General features: G+C 37.3%; 2 protein-coding genes across 2 annotated transcripts in view; one reads left to right on the top strand and one right to left on the bottom strand.

The window, feature by feature from the left end:
- LOC129767876 (solute carrier family 35 member F5) overlaps nucleotides 1-1,497 on the bottom strand; it is a 72,188-nt gene extending 70,691 nt beyond the window's left edge. Inside the window, exon 1 of the mRNA XM_055769126.1 lies at nucleotides 1,256-1,497. The gene's annotated coding sequence lies outside the window, so the exon portion shown is untranslated. The remainder of the gene's footprint in view (nucleotides 1-1,255) is intronic.
- A 15,603-nt stretch (nucleotides 1,498-17,100) lies between these two features.
- Nucleotides 17,101-24,979, top strand: LOC129768928 (Bardet-Biedl syndrome 4 protein homolog). The gene is made up of 10 exons (XM_055770877.1): nucleotides 17,101-17,231; nucleotides 17,339-17,484; nucleotides 17,541-17,653; nucleotides 22,313-22,585; nucleotides 22,658-22,811; nucleotides 22,887-23,009; nucleotides 23,401-23,485; nucleotides 23,614-23,700; nucleotides 24,266-24,465; nucleotides 24,585-24,979. Exons 1-10 carry the CDS (start codon nucleotides 17,162-17,164, stop codon nucleotides 24,864-24,866), a joined length of 1,533 nt encoding a protein of 510 aa, XP_055626852.1. The 5' UTR covers nucleotides 17,101-17,161; the 3' UTR covers nucleotides 24,867-24,979.
- Nucleotides 24,980-25,995: the final 1,016 nt, after the last annotated feature.

Raw genomic sequence — 25,995 nt, 5'->3', positions numbered from 1 at the left:
CTGTATGTCTGTCATAAGTATAACTTTAAACACCATGTTAAATGTGAACACCTCCATGTGTAACCGAAATATGAAAATCGCTCATGCAGTTAGAAACATAGCAGCGCATTTTTCTTCTCCGTGATTTCAACGATTTCGATCCTCGCAAATGATATGTTGGTAAACAAATGACGCCATTTTGATTTTGGGTAGCCTATATTCAATTGATGTTTAACCCTTGCTGAATACGGATAGTCGTAATTTGGATCATTAGCGTTAAAAACCTCAAATGTTCAAGAATTATATATTTCGTACCTCCATCACAAGTTCAAATTGCATAATAGAATTCACGAATATATTCATTATATAAATTTGCGTTAGTGTAAACGGTTGATGCTATTTCTATAAATCTCATATTTCTTCATATGAATACATCACTAGTCTAAACACACCGTCACACATCGCAATTCTATAGGTCTTCTCGAAAATTGTAGGAAAGTGACAAATTTTTGCTCTTTTCTTTGTCATGGCCTTCATAACATAGTCTTCATGCATTTTCATGCCAAAATATCTGTTTTCGTGATTGCATCTCATTTTAAATTTTTATTGCGTTATCCGCGATTTTGCTTATCCATGGTGACAATCTGTTCCGCGAATAATCGGGGTTCTACTGTATATATTTGCTCTTCAAATCCATTCACAATCTGTTACACGAGCCGTTCATCAACTCATCGTCGAAATAAGGTCAATACCTCTGTTAAACCCGAACATAATTTTATCGAACGATAATTTTTATCATTTGTCCGCGACATATAGAAGATAACTACAGACAAAATGGAAATGTTACGCAGACATACCACCCTAGTTTGCAATGCCGAACATAATGATTATGTACAATTCGGTTCACAAAATTGATGCTGATATGAAAAAACAGCCAACACGCTATCATTAACATCAACGGCAATAACAAAACACAAAAAGGCTGTCCACTAGAGGATTAGAAGAAGGCAAAAGGAAGATACATTACTGAACGGCGTCTGCTGGCTGTCTTCATACTGGTTATGTTTACATATGGTATCCATCATCTTCTTATCAACATTTAAAGCACCATTGTCTTGCCGCTGACAAACATATCTTTAAAATACGCAAATCGCCGTACATATGGGTATATGCAATTATAAAAGCTGAGTTAACAACAAATCTAAATACCCAACGTATAATAATTTTCAACGTAAATAAACGAAATAGCTCGGCAATACTGAAGTCAATATCTTACCTGCTAAATTTCCTCGAACTTGCACAAACACCATTACATATGTCGAAACAAACCGCTGCTCAATGTATCTTGCATTTTCTGGCGAACGGTCGATTGCGAAACATTCATTCGATTGAATTCGGAACAATAAATCACAAATCTTGATTTTTATTTCAACAGTACGCACAATTTTCAATCACTTGAATATCTAATAACGACTTTGATTTCTTTCCATACACCGCCGGATGACAATCGAAACTGACAAAACACTATTTTACAAATCGGACAAAAATCAATGTCAGTCCGTCCATGGGCGTAGCGATATGGGAGTCCAGTTAGATGAAATATAAAAGGTGGGAAAATATGTACGTTTTTGTTGCGCATTGGGAACAGGGTGTTGATGCAAATTGATAACCATTTGTTAAACTAAAGGTGGCCATACACTGTTTGCCCGGAGGTCAAATATTTGATATTTTTTGACAGATAAGGTTTGATTTGATATTTGTACAAACACTATTTTGTTTGCCACTCTTCAATTTTTAACAGTAGTAAACAAGATCAAACACAGAACATGGAAAAAATCAACTGAAATATTCAAGGTAACCTAACCATGTACCGACAGGTTCGAAGAACAGACTGAAAAAATATTTTAGGCATCCAATAATTGAATATTTGCTTGTCGTGTTTTGTGTAGAATATATTTGATCAGTACACGTTGACCAAATTTTATCTGTCAAAAAGAGTCAAATATTTGGCTTCGGTCAAACAGTGTATGAGCACTCTAAGGGGGCTCGCACACCGCAGCATATACAACAGGCAACATATTTTGTTGTTCTTCGCATACCAGAGCAATAAAACCCCCTGACATAATGCAAACAATCGGCTTAATGTACGAAACTTGTCAACATATGGGCGATAAGTTGCTCTTTAAACGACACGCCGTGTTGCTAGCGACATGTGTTGCTCTGTCAAGGCGACAGCGATATCGTATTGCGTCGGTGTGCGAGATCAACAAAAATTAAATGGAAAAATCCATTGGCGATAATATTGCTTATTGCATGTTAATAAGCAACAAGCAACTGGTTGCTTAATGCTCCGGTGTGCGAGCCGCCTAAAGTTTAATTACAAACTGTTAAATGATAATTTTGTATGATAGTGATTTTATATTTTTGAATTTCATCGGAAATGGTATAAAATTTATATGAAAATTATGAAGCAAGTTTCAGAACCACGTGTTCAAATATTATCAAGAAGTAATTTTCATTCAATTTTCAACATTTTAACACTTCCTTCGGACCTGCTAATCTGGAAAAAATGCCAAAGGTAAATTGCTTCACAAACACGGATGAATCATTTTGACGTGAATTGTCTATTCAAAATATTTTACGATATAATGAAGGTGTTCAGATTACGGAAAGAAATTCTTTCGTCAATTTCGCTGTTAGTAGATCAAAGCTTTGTATACATGTTTATCATATAACTAGTTGACCCGGCAAACTTCGTCCCACCCAAAATTTATTTTTTTGTTATCACATATAACTAAGCGCACGTTCATTGGTTCAATCGCAGAACTGTTCATTGATTGATCAACTAATCTACTATTTAAAATTATTTTTTATTATAATAGTTCAGTACTTCTACCAAAACTCAACATTTTAATATCAGATTATTTTCACAATTCTCGTGCAAGATTTTTCATGCACTTGCAAACAACATTTTTCTCCGTTACATGGAATAAATGTTTGATACAGAAAATATGATAGAATAAAGACAGCCCCAAATCGGACAATTCCTTTCTCGAGTTTTGCTCTTGTCAATACATTCGTCGATCCATTTTTATTTATATAGATAGAAGACGATATAGGCGTGCGTTTTATCACATTAAAATCCATTTCCACTTTCGAACATAGATCAATTTCGTTAGCGCAAACATTAAATGAACTGACAACGCTTGTCAATATGTAATTTTAGAACATATGGTCGGTGTTAAGTCAGACCGGACCATGTGGCATTTTTTTGATTACGAGAAAAATGTACTTGAAGTTCAGTGCTCTGCAATTTTCAAAGCATTTAATTTTTCCGTTTAACGTTGTTCTCAGAGATGTTACTAACTCTCTGGCAATACTTTGATGCATGATAGTTATAAAAAACATCAATTATCATGCTAAAAAAGACACTCATTTGGCTGCCTATACGTACATGGTCCTCTCTGACTGAACCAAATGAAGCATTTTTTAAGATTTGGTTCACTATGACTAAACATTTTTTAAACACTGAGAACAAACAATAAGTTTTCTTTGTGTTTTCAGGCAGATAATGGATAAAAACATCGAGCTGAAATAAGAGTTTAAAATGACGCGTGGGTAATAAAGGGGGCATAACCGCAGTGACGTAGGACTATACAAAGGGGACAGCTTTTGCTAAATATATATTTTAAATATATTGTTTTATTTTCTTCTCCTACGTGAATATCTACCTATCTACCTAAAAAATGGATTAGTTTACAGTTTACTCTTTATGAACATGTTCTGAAAAGAACCTTTGGTGTTGTGTTTTTGCGTTTTTTTTACAAACTAAATTCTTGATTTTTTTCTGAAGGCTTTGTACTTATTAAATGTTCAACGCCGGGCATCTTTTGGAGTATGCACATATCGTACAATCAAAATGATGGCTGTGATAGGAAATGCATAGGTGGTAGGTAGCTCATTCACTATCATATATTTCACTATTGAGCACATTACCGTACCTTAAACTGTGGTTTCGGAGACGAATGAATTGTAAGATTTGTAGTCTCCGCAAACAAAGTAAATAAAAATGAAAAAGAACTGAGGTTTTAGAGACGAACTCTACGATCTGTCGAGAAATAAACGAGCTATAAGCGTTCTGAAAAACCAACAGTAAATACAGGGACGGATGACCTTCGGATTAAAGTCCTTTAAAATAAGAACAGAGCAGCAGGAAATACATAGCTCATCATGTTGCTCCTTAGTTATTTTTCTATACAATGTAGATGTAACGTCAGTCAATTTTCAACATCAGTTATCAATCAAAGAAAGCAGTTCTTGCTACCGAGAAAATTCGTGAATGCCATCCTGCATACAATGTGTTGTAATTTGAAGCCACTTTCAATTCGGGAACCATGCATGGGTTTGTGAAAACTGAATGATCAATTTAAAAGACCCCAACCACCAATAAGTTCAAAAACAAGCATAAACAAAATAAATCAGTTCATATTATATGTCATATTATGTCACTTTAGAATGCATTGGTATTGTGAATGACTTTTAATAACTCTTCTTTAAAAGGTTTAATGGCGCTGAAAAGCGCCGTGTTTTACGGTGGCTGGTTTTGCCACCAAAGCAGTCTGTATAAACAAACTTTTTCCTTTTTCTACCTGCTGCCGTTTTGCGATTGCGTTTGCCACTCGCTGAAACTAGATGTTGCCACCGAACCGAATGTGCTCTGTTCTGTAGGGGGGGGGGGGGGTTTCTTATTGTCGTGAGCAGCTTTGCAAGCCAACTCGAGCACTCCGGCGGACGAAATTCTATAACCGCTATTAGGTATACTGGTGCTCTGGCACCAATCCGTTGATGCGGTGTGATGTGAAACGATGCCATACAACTACACTGATTTACGGTTTGAAAGTGAATGATATATTTTTCAGCGGATCCGCGCGTTTTGTACTTTAGCGGTACACGCTCACAGGATAGAGACAAATTGGCAGACTTAGCCATAGGGGCGAGTCCAACGAGACGAACGAATGAGCATTAAAAGGCAGCGATGATGATGATGATGATGATGATGATGGTCCCGCCTCCTTCCCCTACAGAGGTTTGAGCAAGACGAGTTATCAAAAGATAATTTATTTATTTTTTCTCAACATTGAAATCAGTTTAGCAAACACAAAAAAAACGCACTGATTTTATTCACAGATATAAGTTCAAAAAAATTGCAATTTCCAAAGACAAGCCAATACTCAGTCATGTCCGCCACAGAGCCGATACGGTCCCGACGAGGCCCTTGCAGCCAAAGGGTCCACCAGAGCACAAGTCCAACCGCCAGCCTTGTTTTGGATTGACAATGAATATCCTCATTCAGAGAAATCGAGAAAATTTCCTTTACGAAAATTTCCTAGACCGGCACTTAAAAATCTTTCAATTTAATATCCTTTATATCTGTGGCACGCGCGCGACGCTCAAACTTTTGTAGACTACTTTTATTTTTTTTTCAACTAATACAACTATAAAAACAACAAAATAAAAATAAAAATAGTCCATCATCACCAGATCATGACAGACATAATAGAGATCAATACTAATTAAAAAAAGATAATTTAAAAAAAAATTAGATAGTCTACATAATATAATCCGTTCAAAAAACTTCGTCAGGTTACTCGAAAACATTGAAAAACAAACTAACAAAAATTGTCCACATTAATTATCCGTTCGTATAAAACTTCGTCAATAAAAATCTTCGTCATAAAATAAAAAAAAAATCGTTCGACTGTTAATAAAACACAGTTTTCACGTGTGAAATACAGTGCCTCTTAAATTCTGTAAGTGTTGTTGCGCATTTAATATGTCTTGGCATCGAATTGAAAACATTTATTCCTTTGAAGTACAACGAATTTTGTGAAGCACATGACAAGAAATTAGGTGTTCTTAATTCATTCGCGTTTCTAGTGTTATATCTATGGAAATCACTTCCTCTTTCAACTCGATCACACAAATATCTAGGCAGCAAACCGTGAACTACTTTAAAAATGAACACCATAGTTAAATAAACAATTCTTTGCTTCACGGATAACCATTTTAGAGCGTCCAGCATCAAAGATGAGGAAGTGAATCTATTACATTTTAGAATCAACCGCATTACTTTATTATGCAAACGCTGTAATATCGATATTTGTGTATCATTGGCTAAAAATAATATGGAAGAACAAAAGTCTAAATGAGGAGAGATGATTGATTTGTATAGCTGTATTTTACTGCACATAGTTAAATCGTTTTTCAATCGGCATAAGATTCCATACTTCTTGGCAATTTTCTTGATGACATTGTCAATGTGAGTATTGAACTTGAGTTTGTCATCAATAATCACGCCAAGATATTTAATCTCCCGAACGCGATCAATGGTCTCATCATCAATTACAATAGAGACGTTTTCATTAGAACGATTTCGCGAGATTACCATAAATTTAGTTTTATTTATATTCAACTTCAATTGCTTATACTTCAACCATCTACTTAAAGAACGCAAATCTCCATTCAAATGTAAAACGACCTGATTCAAATCATTAGCTGCAATGAATAACACAGTATCATCTGCAAAAAGGTTAATATCACAAAATCCTAAAACTCGTCGCATGTCGTTGATGTACATAATAATAAGAAGGGGCCCTAATACACTTCCCTGAGGTACTCCAAGATTATTCCCTACGGGACTGGAAATTGAATCATTAAAAATAGTCCGTTGAGTTCTGTCATACAAATAACTTTCAAACCATTTATATGCAGTACTCGTAATTCCAAAGCGCTTAATCGTATTCAACAACAAGGGCCTAGAAATTGTCTCGAAAGCGCGTTTCAGATCCAAGAAAACAGCAATGATGGTATCTTTACATTCTAATTTCTCTTTCTATTTTGCTAACAACAAGTTCAATGCGGTTTCACAGGAATGTCCTTCTCGATATCCCGATTGTTCTGGTATTAGCAAAGCGTTGAGATTTAAATATTGCAACAGCTGGCCTTTAACAACTAATTCTAATATTTTCTCTAATGTGTGCAACATGTTAATGGGACGAAACTTTTCGGCTTTAATCGTTCGAGCAACCTTTTGAATAGGAACTATGAAAGATTCCTTCCACACCTGAGGCACATGCCCATTTAATAAAGACTTATTAATGAGGTCCAGCAAGATGTGATCAATGACATGAAAGCAATCTTGAATAACTCTAGCATTGACATTATCCACTCCAGCCGTTTTACCTAAAGAAAAGCAAATAGTTCTAAGTTCATTTAATGTAATTGGGTGAAATCTTTCAAATCTACAATTACTATCAACCGGCTGTCTTATTTCATCAGGTTCATCGACCAATTCAATGGACTGATTGATCAATGAAACACTATTGACGAAATAATCATTAAACTTGGATACTATAGCCTGTTCAGACTGTTCAAGTGTGCCATGAAAAGCTATGGACCGCGGTTTACTATTACTAGGTTTCAATAAAGATTTCAAAATTTTTCATAACTCTTTGCTGTTGTTTTGATGCTGATCAATCTTCCTCTGAATATATTCACAACGAGTTTTCTTAATCGATTGTGAATATTTATTGCGCGCGATCGTGTACATATTCCAGTGATTTCCATCATTTGTTCTACGAAATTTGTTGTACTATTTGTCTCTCTCACGTTTAAGGCGCAAAAGATCCAAATTGTACCAGCTGTTCGAGTTTTTCAAAGATACATACTTTTGCGTAACTAGCTGATTTGTACACGTTTTCAAGGTAATAGTAAGAACAGCTGCTGATTCATCTAAATTATCAAAAAAATACATTCATTACGATTTGTTCGCTCGTTGGATTCACATGCAGGCTAAAAAGGGTCCTTTTCAGGATCACAAAATTATCTTTAATCTAAAGAGTTTATTGTTTTGTTATCACTCGATATTTTGGAAGTTGGAAAATTTCTTCCCATCCAGCTTGTGACATGTTGTACAGTAAATTATATTTAATGCGACGTGCCGAAGCACCACTCAGTGTCGCATTGGAGGCGATTTTAACCTGTAATTGAATTTTGCATTTGCGATGACAGTGGTACAGTGTCGACTTTCAATGTGGGGTCATAATTTGGACCCCAAACTCTATGTTTACAAAAATGTCCAAATAAATATGTCGTATTACATGTCCATCCAATTAGCTAAATGTCGACTGTACTTTCAATCTACAAACAATTTAAGAATTGGTGAAAATTGAATAATCGGGAAAGTCCCCAACCATCAATAAGCTCAGAACAACTGCCAAATTCTCATACTCATCATATCCTGGCAAACAAATTATGAAAAAATCAATTTGTGTTTTATTATTATTTTGGATATTGTTTTAGAAAGCATTGAACTGTATTTCGTGAACTCTTTTTTGGAAGGTTTAATGGCCCTGAAAAGCGCCGTGTTTTATGGAATGGTTCCAATTTAGAAAACTTAGTACTCGTGGTTTTGAAAAAAAACCATTTCGAACGCCCTCGATGCCGCCTTGTTCTAGATTTGCCACCAAAGCAGTTTGTATAAAGAACAAACTTTTTTCTTCTGCTACCTGCTGCCATTTTACGATTGCGTTTGCCACTCGCCACTCGCTGCAACTGCCTGTTGTTATCTTGATGTTCACCGAACCGAATGTGGTCTGTTCTGAATGCGGGTTTTCTTATCGTCGCTAACTCGATCACTTCGGCGGCCGAAACTATACAACGCCGACTAGGTGGACTGGTGCACTGGTACTAACGCGCTCGGCCTAGCTGCCCTTGCGGAGCAATTGGTGAATACACCTACGGGGAATTGCAGACCAACACGGTTCGAGCGGGATTTTGCCTTTCCCTTCACTTTTCCTCCTTTGTCATGTCCAGACATGGCTGCTTGTGTTGGTTTGTTGATGTGATGTGATGCGAAACGATGTGGTGTACGGTTCCGATGAGAATGATCATTACGGCAGCGGAGCGGGGATTTTTAAGCTGACTGGCTGGCTCGAGAATTACGCATGTGTGAGACTGCGACCAATGTTTCGTTCATTTTTTTTCTTTTTCCTTTCCAATCGTGCTTCATTGTATTTCACTGCTGCTCTGATTGCCCGTTTTGGTCGGTACGATTTGAGGAGTACAAAATGGACCAATCAAAAATGGGCACATAGTGCATTTGGACAATGCTTGATATTTCACAATTATTCAATTATTTATCTCAAGAAAAATGAAATGTTATTCGTTATGATAGATGCGTAGATATATTTCCTATCAATTGATTCAAAAACCTTTGCGATCTATTGAGAAATGCTCGAGTTATAAGCGTTCAAAATCTTGCATTTTTCCTACTTGTTCAGTGCCTAGATTTTCTCGAAATCATGAAAAAGTCACATGGTCCGGTCTGAATTAACACCGACCATGTATAATATGATTTACTGTTTACAAGCAGTTGTCATTTATCTATTGGCGTCCAGTAAATAGAAAATTTTCTATTCATTGGGGAGACCAATTACTTGTGCGATACTGGCGCTAGTAAGTGGAGCCGAGTGTTTACATGGCTCTAGTAGCTAGACTCTAGCGACTGGATACTACAACTAGAGCCCTGAGTGGCATCGTCTAAATCAGCCTTTACTGTACCTACCATTAATCAAGGCGCGTAGAAGTATATCCTAAGGTGGGCCAACTTGCTAAAACCACTCTTCAGCCATCTTGGAAGTCTACTGTGTTTTGTTTGTAAACAAAACACAATACGCTTGTGCCGGAGCTCGCTCGTGATCAGTCTGTCTCTTTCACGCTTCAAGAAAATAATTCCCCTTCCGCTTTCTTCCGTACTGTTTTCATATACCGCTCCCCTACCCAACTTAGTGACGAAACGGCCTCACCTAGTACCATAGACCCGTCTTGCCATTAATATTTGCTTGTGAAATATTTCCACAGATAATTTGAAATTTTTCAATCAGGGTTTCCATATATATAATAAAATTCAAGCAGTGTGTAGCACCGAGATGGAAAATGAAAGGTGGGAAGAATTTTTAAATCTGTGACGTCACAGATTTTGTTTATGTATGTTACTTTTCTTATAATAGTCCACTACATAGGAAAAGTGTTGTTATTAGAAGTAAAAATAAGCAAATGAAATGAACGATCTATTTGCTATCGTTCAAAATCATAAGGTCCCGACATTCTAACAAAAACTGAAATTTCAATATTTTTGAAGTGTTCTAAACTTAATTTCAATTCAATTTTACTTCTCGTTACGTCGACCAAAAACGTTCACGAACAAAGTCAGAGTCACACAATCTTTTGTTCCTTTGACGGATAAGCATTTGACATGGGAAAAAGTTTGCAAGTTATTTCATGTAAAATTAACTTTTTTTTTTCCAAAATATATATTTTTATCAAGGCTCATATGGCGTTAGCCTCACGGGGCCGGGAGTTCAATACTTTGACAATTTTTCTTATTATCTATGTTAGTAATATGTAACCGATTACTCGCGGTTGGCTCGAGGTTAGTATTACAAGTGTTTTCGTAATTCGGATGTTGCTGTCTCCAATGCTCTGTACGTGTGCCCGACTCGGGATACTTCCTATTGGGATGCAGCTGACCCTTGATCAGCAACGCCCCCCTAGTCTGTACCTCATATCTAGCGTGGTGCGTCTTTCTCGACTCGAGGAATCCAGGATAGAATGGTCACTAACCGGTGCAATCATCAGTTCATGTAGAGTTGTCATGAGCGGTACAACCTTTGGCTCTTGTTGAATCATCAGTGGACTGCACAACCTTTGGCCCGTGTATCTGTAAAGAGTGTGTGTATGTATTGCCGCGACTAAGTAAAAGTTTATCGATCGGATAGGAGGGATATAAAACGGGGACACAACGAAGGAAACATCATTAAACGTTGACATCGGCGTTCCTGAGGAACAGGTATAGATGAAGCAGAAGATCAGGATCACGGCTACCTAAGATATCCCGGACGGGGATCTCCGATTGTCTGCCTTGTGCTCTCAGTGCTCTAGAGAGCTGAGAGCGAGCAGCATGGAACCGGATACACGACCAGACAACATGCTCGATGTCGTGGTAGCCATCGCCACAATCACAAAGATTGTTTGCTGCGAGCCCAATGCGATAGAGATGCGCGTTTAGGTTGTAGTGATTGGACATAAGCCGAGATATCACGCGAATGAAATCACGACCTACATTCAATCCCTTAGACCATGCACTCGTCGAGACCTTAGGGATAATCGTGTGTAACCAACGACCGAACTCATCTCCACTCCACATGCGCTGCCAACTTACGAGCGTGTACTGACGAGGAATGTGGAAAAATTCATTATAAGCAATTTTCCTTTCAAAAAGTGTGCCTTCTACAGCGCCCACCTTAGCTAGCGAGTCCGCTTTCTCATTCCCCGGAATCGAGCAATGAGAGGGAACCCATGCTAAGGTAATCTTGAATAATTTTTCGACCAAAACACTCAATAGTTGTCTTATTCTTGTTAGGAAATAAGATGAGCGTTTATCAACTTTCATTGAGCGGATTGCCTCTATTGAGCTGAGACTGTCTGAAAAAATAAAATAGTGGTCGATGGGCAATGTTTCAATGATCCCCAGTGCGTAGTATATCGCACCCAGTTCAGCGACATACACGGAACAAGGATCTTTGAGTTTGAAAGAGGCACTGGAATTTTCATTGAAGATGCCGAAGCCAGTGGACCCGTTTATGTATGAACCGTCAGTAAAGAACATTTTATCAATTTTATTTAATTTTTTTACAGAAACTGCCTAATTTGACGTTCGCCTCTGTTCAACATCACATCATGTCCTTCTAGTTCAGAAGCTACGAGCTACAAAATACGAATCGTAAAACGAACTTCTCAATGTGCTACACCGAGATGAAGAATAGAAGGTGGGAAGATTCACGGGTTTTGGTTGTGTTAAATTTTGATTGTGTTAGTAGCCAGGAAGATAGGAAGTTCACATACCAGGCATACCAGTCAGTTTCTCAAATGGTACAAAATTGAATGTGTCATCGAATAACGTTGAAAGAGGATATACAAAAGCTAATTACAAATTTCCAATTCATATTTTTCGCATTACGGGAAAAATCAGAACATATCACGAACTAAAATGTTTAATTTTTTTCTTTGATTTCAGAAATAGTATTCTAATGTATACTATGTATGGATTCAAGAGCAACTTCATGGAAGTTTGACTTTTGTCAGCAATTGTAATTACTTTTTCACAATTAGGGTGCTGAAAACTTCAGTCGTCTAAAACTAAGACGCAAGCGGAAAACTTTTTGTCTCAATCTAAGTTATACGGAGTGAATTAAATTTATTTTTCAAGTTAATTTTACATTAGCTTAACCGCAAACAAAACACAGTACACTTCCAAGATGGCCGACGAGTGATTTTAGCAAGTTGGCCCACCTTAGGATAGACTTCTAGGCGCCTTGCATCTCTGAACTCTCTGGCGAACCGAAATATGAAGCCGAGTTGTTTTGACGCCTTAGCAGAAACGTAAGCAACCTGTGCTGTTCACTTTCAAAATCCCCAAGAAAAGGCAATATTCAGAAGAAAGCCTAAATTATGAAATGATCAATATGATGACAGTGAACTCAGAATAATTAGAAATGCAACATCTACTTGAGAATTCGAATATCTTCGTTCAAAAATGGTTATTTTTAAAACCGAACAATCCATGATCATAGGTGGAAAAATCATGATCATATTTTCTCTTTGAACAAAATCGTTAAGAACATAAACATTTGAATAATTTGAACGCCTTATGCTTTTATTAGGAAGTAGAACCCTAACTCGTTTTGATCACATGTGATTTTCATGAAGAAAAATCGATTTGCGTTTACTAGTACCACCCGAAATTGGACAAACCAACATCAATTACCCTACTTGCTTGGGTGACCTTAAGTTTATACAGTAATTTACATTTAGGAGAACCGCGGGTAATACGGACAGTAGGGTGGTTGGTGGTTGATTTGTATAGTTACATTTAGAATTCCGATTTCTGTTAACACCTTGTTCGCCCCGTCACCCAGATCTGGACTGTTTAGAAGCTGACTGAAACCAAAAACAAAAAAGTTGAGGGTCTGTCTGTTTATACTGCTGAAAAGCACGATATCACTTCTAGATGGATTAATTCGATTTATTCATCATTTAACGGGCATTCGTGATGAGTTCAGGCCTTGGTGATAATAAAATTATATTTCTCGCGATCGATAAACCTCTACGCTTCATATATTACAAACATGTCCATATTACCCCCACTACATGTCCATTATACCCGCATCGAAAAAGATGTTGTACTTTTCGGTCTGTTTTAATTTTAGTAAAAAATATTGAAAAACACTTTATTGTAAAATATTTGGCCAATTAGGTAGAAACACAGTATTTTGAATTGCAAGAAACTGCATCAAAGTTTTGGGAAACATGAGTTTGCAAAAATATAATTGAAATTCTTCTTAACATGTCCGTATTACCCTCACCTCCCCTAATGCGACATGACGGGACACCATTCAGTGTCGCATTGGAGGTGATTTTGACCTGTAAGGCGGCTCGCACACCGCAGCAATAAGCAACTAGCAAGCTGCAATACGCAATATGCAACAGGCAACATATTTTGTTTTGCTTCGTATACCAAAGCAATAAAAACGCCTGACATTATGCAAACAACCTGCTTAATGAACTAAATTTGCAAAATTATGGGCGATAAGTTGCTTTTCAACCGACACGTTGTGTTGCTAGCAATATGTGTTGCTCTACAAAGGCGATAGCGATATCGTATTGCGTCGGTGTGCGAGATCAACAAAAAGTAAATGGAAAAACCCATTGGCGATAATATTGCTTATTGCATGTTGATAGTTTTTAGTTGCTTATTGCTCCGGTATGCGAGCCGCCTAATTGGACATTGGCGAAGAGAGTGGTACAGTGTCGACGTCTGGTGGCGACTTTCAATGTAGGGCCATAATTTGGGCCCCGAACTCGATGTTTACAAAAATGTCCAATTAGAGGTAAAAATGTCCAATGAAACGTCTCACATTACAGGTCTGTTACTGCCGGTGTGAGACAGGACTGCATATTATCACCGCTACAGTTTCTTATCGTCATGGATGAGGTACAAGTAAGAGCTATTGACAGGAGACCAAACAGGGGATTTTTTTGGAATCATTTAAGACTGGAGCACATAAACGACCTGGATTTAGTCGACGACATTGTTTTGCTCTCCCAACGTCAAAGTGATATGCAGAGCAAACTAGACGACCTCTTCGAGAGCTCTCAAACAGCAGGTCTGGTAGTGAACACTGACGAGACCTCTAGCTTCACAGTAGCGGGACAAAGAATTGAACAGGTGGAAACGTTTCAATATCTTGGGAGCCAAACCAGTCCGGATGGTGGTACCAAGACCGATATAGCCTAGGGTGGCAATGGATGTATGGGAAACATTTCATAATCGAATTTCAAAAACCGACCATGTACATTTTGTTTATTGGCCAAAAAAATTATCTGTGCAAAGTTTCAGCTCAATCGGACATGATTTAGGGGTGCCTCAAAGCGCTCAAAGTTTTGATTTTTTGATCCTCGAATAAGGAAATTTGGAAAATCGATTTTTTTTAATGCCAAATGACTTAAAAATGCCTTGGAAGATTTTCGAGGATCAAAAAATCAAAACTTTAAGCGCTTTGAGGCACCCCTAAATAACGTCCGATTGAGCTGAAATTTTCCACAGGTCATTTTTTGGACCAATAAACAAAATGTACATGGTTGGTTCATTAAATTCGATAATTATTATTTTCCATACTTTCATTGTCTCTCAGGCTAAGTCCCAAAAGGTCGATTTTCGGCCAAAAATTTTTTTTTCGAGATGATACCAGATCTTGACGTTTCATGCATTTTTAAGTCATTTGGCATCGAAAAAAAATTCGATTTTCCAAATTGGAAGATTTTCGAGGATCAAAAAATCAAAACTTTGAGCGCTTTGAGGCACCCCTAAATCATGTCCGATCGAGCTGATACTTCGCACAGACCATTTTTTTGGGCCAATAAATAAAATGTACAAGATCGGTTTTTGAAATTTGACATGACCATTTTCGCTGCCACCCTAATATAGCCACACGGATCAGAAAGGCCAGGGCTGCCTTTACAGGTCTACGAAATATATGGCGCTCAAATCAAATCACTCTACATACAAAAACCCGAATCTTTAATCCGCAAAATCTCCAGGTTTTCGTAAATCGTTGCCTGCGATACATAATTCGAGCATGGTGGCCTCACAACTGGATATCCAATGTGGAACTTCATCGTCGATGTCATCAGCGCCCGATAGCTACAGAAATTCGTGAACGTTAGTGGAAGTGGATCGGGCACACCTTAAGGAGGAGAACAAACGAGATTTGCCGAGAGGCTTTCGACTGGAATCCACAAGGACATCACAGAAGAGGCAGACCCAGAGGCTCGTGGCGGCGTAGCCTTACCAATGACATCCGAATTGTTGATGAAAATCTTACCTGGCGGCAAGTGAAAGCCATGACAGATGACCGTCGACAGTGGAGACTTCTGACATCGTCCCTTTGTTCTGCCCAATAGGCAGACACGGCTCAAAAAGTAAGTAAGTAAATTACAGGTATGTCCAATTAGCAAAATGTCACATTAAATTTAAATTACTGTAATTTATTATTCCTTCCCAATCCTCCTAAATATAATACAGTAATTTACATTTAATGCGACATTTTTTTAATTAGACAAACCTGTAATGCGACACGTTTAATTGGACATTTTTGTAAACATAAAGTTCGGGGCCCAAATTATGGCCCCACATTGAAAGTCGCCACCAGACGTCGACACTGTACCACTCTCATCGCCAATGTCCAATTACAGGACAAAATCGCCTCCAATGGGACACTGAGTGGTGCCTCGGCATGTCGCATTAAATGTAAATTACTGTAGTTAACTTTCTTCGGGTGTAGACCGGCTTTTGGAGTAGCATATGGCGATTTCATTTACTCCAATATTTTTAACGATCAAAATTGTGAAATTGATGTATTTCGAAATTTCGAAATTTACTCCAGGAACGGCGTGATTTCATTGCATTCATGGAGCGAATCGCAGATGAAGATGCGATCCATTAGTTGTGTAGAACCCATACATCGTTGCGATTCGCGTAGCCAAGTTTCATCACATGCTCATGAACGATAGTTCAGGAATCTGTAGTGAAGAGTAGAATTGATATGTCGTGTACTGAGTATCATTCTTGATCAGTGTCAATACTCGGTAATCATCAGTGGTGACACGAATCGTCTGTAATTTGTAAATTTTCTATTCCAACTTGAAAGGAATATATTGCCACCCAGAAAAAAAATCTTTTTTTTTCGCTGCACTTGGAATATTATTTACATATTCTGTTTTACCAAAGACTTCTAAAGGTATCTGGGAGTAGTCCAATTTATTTAGGGCTGCTCAAAATGTAGTACGATATTAATTAGGAAGTCATTTTTATGTAGAAAACAGCGATTTTAGAATGCCGGCAGAAAATGATTTTATTCGTTGAAAATGCAACAAGTTGATAAGTTTTTCACTGAAAACTTTTTTTAGATTTATTAAAGACACTTTACTACTACTATGGCATTCGTGTCGCTATTAGAGTGTGCTATTTAAAAAAAACCCGTTTACCTATAATTTCATCGAATCTTCTCTCGTGCGAATCGAAATAATAAGTATAGGGGAGGGAGGTCCCGTGGCCCGTCTTCGGCTTGTTAGCGTCACACATATCATGCCGGAGTGTTGGGTTCGATTCCCGTTCTGACCGAGGGATGTTCCGTCAACGAAAGTATTTATAAAAAATATGCATGTAACAGTATGTTGAAAAGGTGAATTTTCTCCAAGAACTCCTTTAGGAAAAAGAAGAAAAACATTCCTAAAAATCTCTTAACTCCCGATAAACTTCCTCCGAAAAGGTAAAACAAATCCTCCTTCACACAGTTCAAATTATGCCACATGTTTGTTATCGATTACGAAAGCTCAACATATTTACAATGATTCCCCACTGAATTGCCTTGAGCACACTTGTTGCAGGCTCCATGGTAACAATTTTACCAAAACAAACAACTTTCTCAAGAAAAATATAAAGGATAATTTATATCGGCCGACGAGGAGAGGAAAGTGTAAGAAATATAAATTTGTCGCAAAAATGACTGATCTTTATGAATACTGCAATGGACGGGCGGGTGGTTCAGCTGCATCTAAAAATATTCAGCCAGGTATGTTCTCAGGTGGCGTTAGAATTAGAAATTCAGTCGAGAGAAAAGAGCGATTGAAGAAAGAAGCTAGTTCAGATTACTGATATTCTGTTTCGAGCTCACTACAGCTATGGCTAGCAAGACCGTGACTAATCGAAACATGAACTGGCTTGTTCACGGATTGTACACAAGAAAGGATTACAATTTATGTAAAAAGCTAATAAACCGGCAGTTGACAATAAATTTCGATAAAGAGTATCTGTATTTTGTCAAGGTATGTTTCTAGAGTGGAAAACCTTAGGAAAATACTAACCGTTTATTGTTGTACAGGGACTAATTTCGCGAGAAGAAGGTAGTTTTGCGGAAGCGACGAATTGTTTCCAGAATGCCATTATTGCAAACAAGAAGAACTCGGAGAATTACAAGGAACTCGCAAAGACATTGTAAGTAAATTAAACAGTGACTGACTTTCGGTGACACTGAACTTTGATTAGATTAAGATTAATACATTTGTAAAAAAAATAATCTTCGCATATTCAGTTTTTTCCGTGATGTGTTGAAGTGTGGGAGTACGATAACGTACAGAACGAAATCGGTGCAACAACACTGGTAACATACCAAATGCATGAACTTTGCCTGTTAACGTAACCCCCATTTAATGTATACCTCAATTGATGTTTTAAAATGTTCAATCAATCATATTGAAGCGTCAACGCTTATATTTGAGGGGCTTAGAATGAAAGGGGTGTAAGTGGAGCGTGGTGATCGTGGTGATCGATTTCTCTACATCGACTCTCTCTTTTGGTAATAACTTAGCTGCAGATGCATTCCCAGCTGTATTTGACGATGTGGGAGATAGATCAGAACCTCAACTATCGGATTATATAGCAAACTTAAATTGGAACGTTTTTGCTGTTGAGCTATTAACTGAAGAAAAAGTTGATGAAGAGAAATCGATCAAGTCACTTACACCCCTTGCATTCTAAGTCCCTCATTTATGTCGAGCTAGCCGATCTGTCGAACTTCGTCCCGCTCACTATTTATATTTTTCAATTTTAAAAACTTTGAACACTTACAATTCCTCCCGAAATTCTGTCTATGAACATATAATTACGATTGACAATAGATGATGCCACACTAAATTATTGATTTATTAGAGCACTTTCCTAATTCAATTGAATTCAATACTTTTTATTTATTGTGCAAATAAACAGATTAAGGCAGTAATTTGAAAAAAATTTAAAAAAATCCTTCATATTTCTGAAGTGCAACTAGGCATTCAAGAATATACTCTAGAGAAGACGTTTCAAAAATCCCATTATTTACCGAGTTATAGCCATTTCAGCGATGCGGTATAGATTTATTTTGCCAAAAAACATGTTTTCGACTTTTCGAAGGTTCATGCGATAGCAGCATCTCTACTGATTCGGAATCTGTTCGATTTTATGTTTCAAATAACGAGAAGGGCTGGATTCGTGTACGCCATGGCACAACTTTTTTTTAACCCCCTCATTTCATCAACTTGTAACTATTCTACTTATGAATATTTTTTTCCGTTCAATTTTCGTTTTACTGTTAAAAAATAGATGAACAAATAATGATACAATGGATAGTAAAAATATGCTTTGTTTTATTTTTTCGGAGCTCGAATAAACGTTCGAAATTTGTGCCTCTACACTAGAACTCCTCCGACCGATTTGGCTGAAATTTTTAATCGGGAAGTAAAAATGAATTATCTAAAGCGTTACATAGCCGTTTTTTAATATCTCATTTTTTCGATTTGTATGAACTTCTTTTTTTTTAATATTTCGTTTATTTTTACAGGCTCAGTTACTTAAGTTTAAAGGAGCCGAATTCTTAAATATAATTTTAAAACTATATACATAAACAATTTTCTTACATCTATGGTTAATAAGGTGGAAAACCGATTTCTCGCGGTGTACTCGAGTTTAGAAGGGTGATATATTTGTAGGAGAAGGATGGGATATAAGGAAATTGTAACAATGTTGATGAACACTCAATTCTTGAATCTGTTCGTATATCTATAGTGTTTTTACATTTCAACTTATTCTACTATTTATAGCAAGGGGACGAATTACCCGCAAAGGAAGGAAAGGAGGGTAGAAGGATATAGGGACAATCACACACGAAGATCGATAGCTTTAAGGAAAACATATATATGGGACATGTAATCAAGGTCCAACTGAGCCAACTCTTCCTTGGGCCCGAAGGGAGTTTTCTAAATTCGATCTGGCGACCAGATACACCTCGCACGACCAAACAACGTGCTCGATGTCGCGATAACCTTGGCCACAAACACAGAGATTGCTGCTGGCAAGACTGAAACGGAAGAGTAGTGCATCTAACGAACAGTGATTGGACATGAGTCGGGAGAAGTGAACTTCTTAACAGCGATTTTTCATAAAAAATAACTCATTTTTAACTAAAATAAAAGTTAACTAAACTAAATTTTTTGAATTTTCAAAAACCCCTATGTAACGATTTAGGTATTGTCCTAAAGTTTCAAAATATTCATTGGAATTTGTTCTGCGACACCCCATTCTTTCAGAACCGATACCCCCAGCAATGTTCCGATTTTCAGATAGCATTTACGCATTTAGCTGTCAACAGTGTAATAATTATTAATCGCGTCGCCTGCCAGCCTAAGTACTTCTTGGTAAATTCATCGACCTTCTTCTTCTTGAACATCTACGAAACATCCAGGCTTATGCTTTAACACCTTCATCGCCCAACGTCATCCAACTGAGGTGATTGCGGAGCTCAACTTGCGGATGAATTATTAAATGAAGGTCGAACTTTGTTTGTAGACAATTTTTACATGATCTAGCAATGTTTCTTTAAATCTGAAGACGAATTGTCATAACATTCCAATGTCATCTATATATAAAAATATAGCATGGAGGGGGCTGCCATACAAATGAAACACAAATTTCTGCATAACTCGAGAATTAATTGAGCAAATGGAGCCAAATTTGGTAAATGAAGGTTTAAGGGGACAAGAAATTCTTCTATGGTGATTCGACACTCCTCCCTCCTCTCGAAGGGGGCTGTCATACAAATGAAACGCAAATTTCTGAATAACTAGAGAGCTAATCAATCAAATGGAACAACATTTAGCATCTCGAGGTTTCAGGGGGCAAGAAATTTGATGGTTCGACACTCCTCCCCCTCTTCAAGGGGGGGAGTCTGCATAACTCGAGAAATAATCAAGCAAATGGAACGAAATTTGGTATGTGGGGGTTTTAGGAGACAATAAATGTTTCAATGATGGTTCGAAACTTCTCACCCCGTCTTTGAGGAGTGACTGTTATACAAATGAAAGCAAATGGAGCCAAATTTGGCATGTGAGGGTTTTTAGGTACGAGAAATGTTTCTTTTAAGGTTTGACAATCCCTCCTCTGAAGGGGAGGTGTAAACATTAAATTTTAAACTAATTTTACCCAAAATTTCATCAATGCAATGCAATAAAATGTTAAACACAAAAGAAAGTGTTGCATTTTTTTCGAGTACAATCTTTAATCCAGACCTTGCCATTTCCGACTACCTTTTGTTTCGACTTTGAATAATGTATTAATTCTTCTTCTTCTGTAGGAGCATTGTACCACTGCGACCATTAGTTTGATCTATTGTAGTGCACTCCAGCTTGCTATGTATGCAGTGTGAGTTCGTTCCATCACTCAGGGAATAAGTGATAGTCGCACCAGGACTTTGCATATCCCCCCACGAAGTTATGACTTCCTTTATGAAGTTCCTTACCTTTTTTGGTTCAGCAGACCAAATCTCGTTTGGCATAAAAATTCCCTTTCCAAGAATCCGCAGTCTGCGCTGAATTAGTGTACTACATTGACACAGTAAATGTTCCGAAGTTTCAGCTTCGAAATTACAGAAACGACAGTTATCATCTGCCAGTTTTACGATTTTTCTAAAGTGATACCTGCTCGGACTGCCTCATTCAATCTGAGTAGGTATTCTGTTACAAGGTGCAATGAATAATTTGGATTGTCTTGGTGTTGATAGAGCCCTCCAGTTGGCTTCAATCATTTATATTTCCCAGCTCAGATTTCACGCATGATGTAGATAATCCACAAAATGACTCAAGCTCGACGAATTTAGTTGAAGATCCTAATCTTGCCAAAAGATCGGCTTTTTTTATTTCCTTCTATACCGTAGTGAGCAGGCATCAAATATAGATTAACTTCGTTAGTAGCAGCTAGTTGTTTTAAGGATAAAATACATTCCCAAACTAGCTTTGACTGACATGTGTATGCTATTACTGCTTAGCTATCTGACAAGATACAGATATTGGCATACCTGTATTTTCTAACCAAACAAATATTTGTACATGTTAGAATAGCTTGTTTCATTTGTATGGCGCCCCCCCCCCCCCCTAAGAGAGGGGGGAGGAGTATCTAACTACAGTAAAAAACATTAATTGCACTCTAGAACCTCCACATGCCAAATTTGGTTTCATTTGCTTGATTACTTCTCGAGAAATGCAGAAATTCGAGTTTCATTTGTAAGCTTAATAAACGTAATATTTAAGGAAAATTTGTTCCATTCAATTTGTTTTTTTGTAGTATTTTTTCATCGCCATCCGAAAATAGTCCATTTTTGAATGCATACGTTAACACTAAATTGGATGAAAAATGGATTGAAATTTTCGAGCATTTCATTCGGTAATTTGAAGAAAATTGTTGCATCGTGCTTGCCAGGCTTTAATGCTCTAAATGAGCCAGTGATTTTCAGGCGTAAACAAAATCTAAACCACCGAAACATCACAACTGAATGACGATACTTAGAAAGAAATAATGCAGATCAGGTTTAATTGCAAGGACACATGTTAAGTGTTTCACGAATAAATGAGACTCGCTAAATTATGGTTTATTTTCACATAACGTATATACATAACGTTTTGTTTTTTGTGTCCCGCGTTAGACCTTTGACCATCTGGTCACTTTACTATAAGTCGACGAATGTTGATTTCCAGTTCAGCACTGAATCACCATGAATTTCCTCTTGTCTTTTTTTTTCAACTAAAAATACTGCATAACGCTCACATAAGATCATTTTATTGTTCAAAGTTTCATAATGGGGCGCTTCAAGCAATCATTAGAAGTGTTTCTAAAAGCGGAGACCCTCATGGAACGGCCAGATCACGAGGTTTACCACTATATTGGAGAGCTATTCTACCGCAATTTCGGTCAGCCAAAAGCTGGAGCTGCCGAAGCAAAAGAATACCTTAAACAATCCATAATGTGCGGCAAACATGCGGAGAGTTTCAAAATTCTGGCAGAAATTTATATTGAAGAGGGCGATAACATCAAGGCGATTGAAATGATAGAAAGTTGTCTGCAGTGAGTGTTTCATATACTTTTCAAACGCGGAGGTGGATATGGCAATGTGACGATATAACTATTGTGTTACAGGATGACCGAAGACGATGTCACGCTGATGACTCAGATAGGCGTCCTTTACCTTAAAACTAATGAATACCAAAGAGCATTCGAAAAACTGTTGGATGCCGTTGCCATTGATGAAAGGTGTACCACCGCTCTGCTAGCACTTGGTTCTATTCTACAGGTATATAACAATAACATTCTTCCCGTATCCAAACTTGTATGAAAATTTCAAAATCTGATTATTTTTACAATTTAGTCCAAAAACGATATCGACGGAGCTTTGAACAAGTACAGGAAAATATCCTCTTTGCCGGATGAGGGAACCGAGGTGTGGAGCAACATTGGTCTATGTTTCTTCAAAAAACAAAAATACATTACGGTAAGGTGTTTTCAATAACATTTAATTGTGTTTTTCCTGTGAGTTAGTATTGATGCCAGATAATATTCGTTTTCATTTTACCCCATTACTTCTTTTAATATGACACAATACTCGATTAAAAAAAATGTTTTTCAATCTACTCTGAGAGGCATGTTCAAAAATATACGTAGCAAGAAGTATTTCCTTTGCAAAAAAAGTATCCTTAGGCCTGGACGGATTTTTAGAGTAATTTCACTTGTTACTTGCTTACTTCCTCTCATTAATAATGCAAAACATTTCCGAATAACATCGTATCTGTTCTTTCTTCAACGATGACACAAAAAATGCTCGCCAAATATTCCCTACATTATGAAAACGACAAAAAACATGTACCCATCGAACAACCCGGAAGGCAATATCATGCTTGAAGAAAGCTATTTGGGCTTCACCGTTAAATTTTAATGCATTGTATAATCTAGGACTAATTCTGGTGACAGGTAGGGCTTTCTCAATATAAAATAAACTGTCAGCAAAGCTATCTCCTATGTGCGAGCTAGACACTGACGGAGCAGGACATCTCGCAATAACCTTGATTTGCGGATTATTCATCTTTTCCTACTTACAGCTCAACAATATGTGAGTGCTTTCCAAACGTTAGCTGCTGCCATTAGCCTTAGGCAGGACAATGCGGACTGTTATATGTTGTTGGGAAGTAAGTGATAGCGCTAAAGCAATGAACCAATTTACTTCTACGTCCCATTACATTTTGGTTAAGATAAAATCAGCAACTAACGGAAGCAGAGTTTCCTTTCCAAATCAGTTCTTGATGTTGTAATTACGCGAAGACGAATACTGATAACAAATGCTGAAAAAAAGCAGCTTGAATTATTTTCATTTATTACAATCGATATTTTGACGAATTTTTCAAAATCACGTTTTAATAATATTGATGACCTTCTGAATACTAACGATGATAACATAATTTTGTTGATATCTGCGTATTGTTAGGAAAAATCATAAAAATTTAAGATAAATGTGAAAAGCTTTTGAATAATTTGCTTCCTAGTTAACACTACCGGTTCTGCTGGCCGTTGAAGCACAGTGTAGCCATAGTATCTTTTTACCTCTTTTATTAGAGCGCTTGGAAAATTTGCAATTATCTCTAGAAAATAATTCCCGATGTATATCACTATAATTAAATGTCATTCTTCTCCGGCTGCTTAATCTTTGTAGAATTAAATGCTTCGATTTTATTTCCTCTCCATTACACTTTGCAGCATGCCTTCGGCATCTCAACGACCCCGGCAACGCATATTTATCGCTGGAAAAGTCCACAATGCTACCAGACGCTATCAAAAACCCATTAATCAATCTAAACTTTGCGCTTTATTGCTTCGAGATCGGCAAGTACGACCAATCAGTATCCTATTTGGCAAACTTCCTCGAAATGGCTCAGCATGCCAACGTACATCGAGAGGTGAGTACTCATTCTGATAATAGATTGGAGTAAACCTGTTGTTATATTTGCATTCATGATACCAACTTCTTCATTTTGATTTATTTCATCATGGTACCAATAACAACCGAAATAAATAGTACTTGAAGATGGCAGATAGACTGAATGCTGCCTTATCATCTTCAGTCGGCGGGCCAGCTCCACTGTTGCCCTCAGCGGTGAATTATGTTTCGCCCACCGTCTCACTGTCCACTTCAAAAGAAGTTTCTCTTCCGGTCGGTGATTCCATTGGAATACATAGTGAGATCCAAAGCAGCTCTAGAACCAACCCTGGAAATGATAACGATGACGGCAACCATAAAGGAGTGATTTCTGATGATGCAACAGAGCATAATCATGGTGACCAACGAAACGAGGAATAAGGAAAACCAACGAACCAGATTTATAGAGGTAACTAGAACCAATGTGAATATATTTTTACTCGCGTATATATTTACACATATAGTTGTTATTAATCTGAAATAAGAGAATAAATCATGAGACAGCTCCCAATTTCGTTTCATTCGTCGAGGAAGGTGAGTAAAATGTTATCAATTCAGCAGATATCTTCAAGACGAATAATTATTCATTGTTGGAGCATTGTTTGATTCTCAACAGATTGGAATATTTGTGTAAGACTGGGTGGCCCAGAAAGTGCTTCGTTCGAATCACTTTTTATGGGACAAAAGTCATCTATTCGCTCTCATGCTGTTTGCAGTATGACAGCGCCATTTGAAAACATCAGAATCAATAATCAGTTCTAGCAAATACTGTACGAAAAAATAACTAGAAAAGTAACTACTTCAGATAAAGTAACTAATCCATCTTCCAACAGCGAGGGAACAAAATCAGGTAGACTCAAGGAAAGTGAAGTGGAAGGTAAAACGTAATGTCAGAATTGCCGTTCGTACGTATCCCGTAAGTTTGAACTTATTTACATAGATGGTATCCAAACAACACTAAACATTGACAACAGTTTCGCCGGCACGGTTGATTGCCGTTATGAACCAGCACAAAAAACAAAGCTGCAAATTATGCGCCAGTGGCGGTACCACGATCAAAGCATTCCTTGAATAAATCTTATCACATTAGCCGAGCCAGCTGGCGGAAGCATATGCATAAAGGTTACTAGGTTACTATTTTCAACGACAACTGTTTATTTATTATACTGCTTCAAATACCTTCGACGAAATCAAATGTAATCATACCAACGTAAGTGATAATATAAACAAATCCAAACTTTTCGTCTTGCCATTCCTCATACGTCTTTTCTAAATAGTGTAAATTACGAGCTACCTGTTAACTCGACCATCTTGGGTAGACTATCATAAATATAGACCTATACTGCCCATGTTTGCATGGGAGACGTAATCACCAACACCATTAGTGTTGAGAAAATGTAGTTTTGTTGTTCTTTTGGCCTACAAGCCTAACTATGCAAATTTCCAATGAAATGATCTGTCCAGTTGAAGGATATTATCTGCAAAAAGAGAGCATAGGAGATTTTGCCGA

The sequence above is a fragment of the Toxorhynchites rutilus genome, chromosome 2 (assembly GCF_029784135.1).
Source record: "Toxorhynchites rutilus septentrionalis strain SRP chromosome 2, ASM2978413v1, whole genome shotgun sequence".
NCBI classification, from domain to species: domain Eukaryota; kingdom Metazoa; phylum Arthropoda; class Insecta; order Diptera; family Culicidae; genus Toxorhynchites; species Toxorhynchites rutilus.
This window is presented reverse-complemented; position numbering and strand designations above follow the sequence as displayed.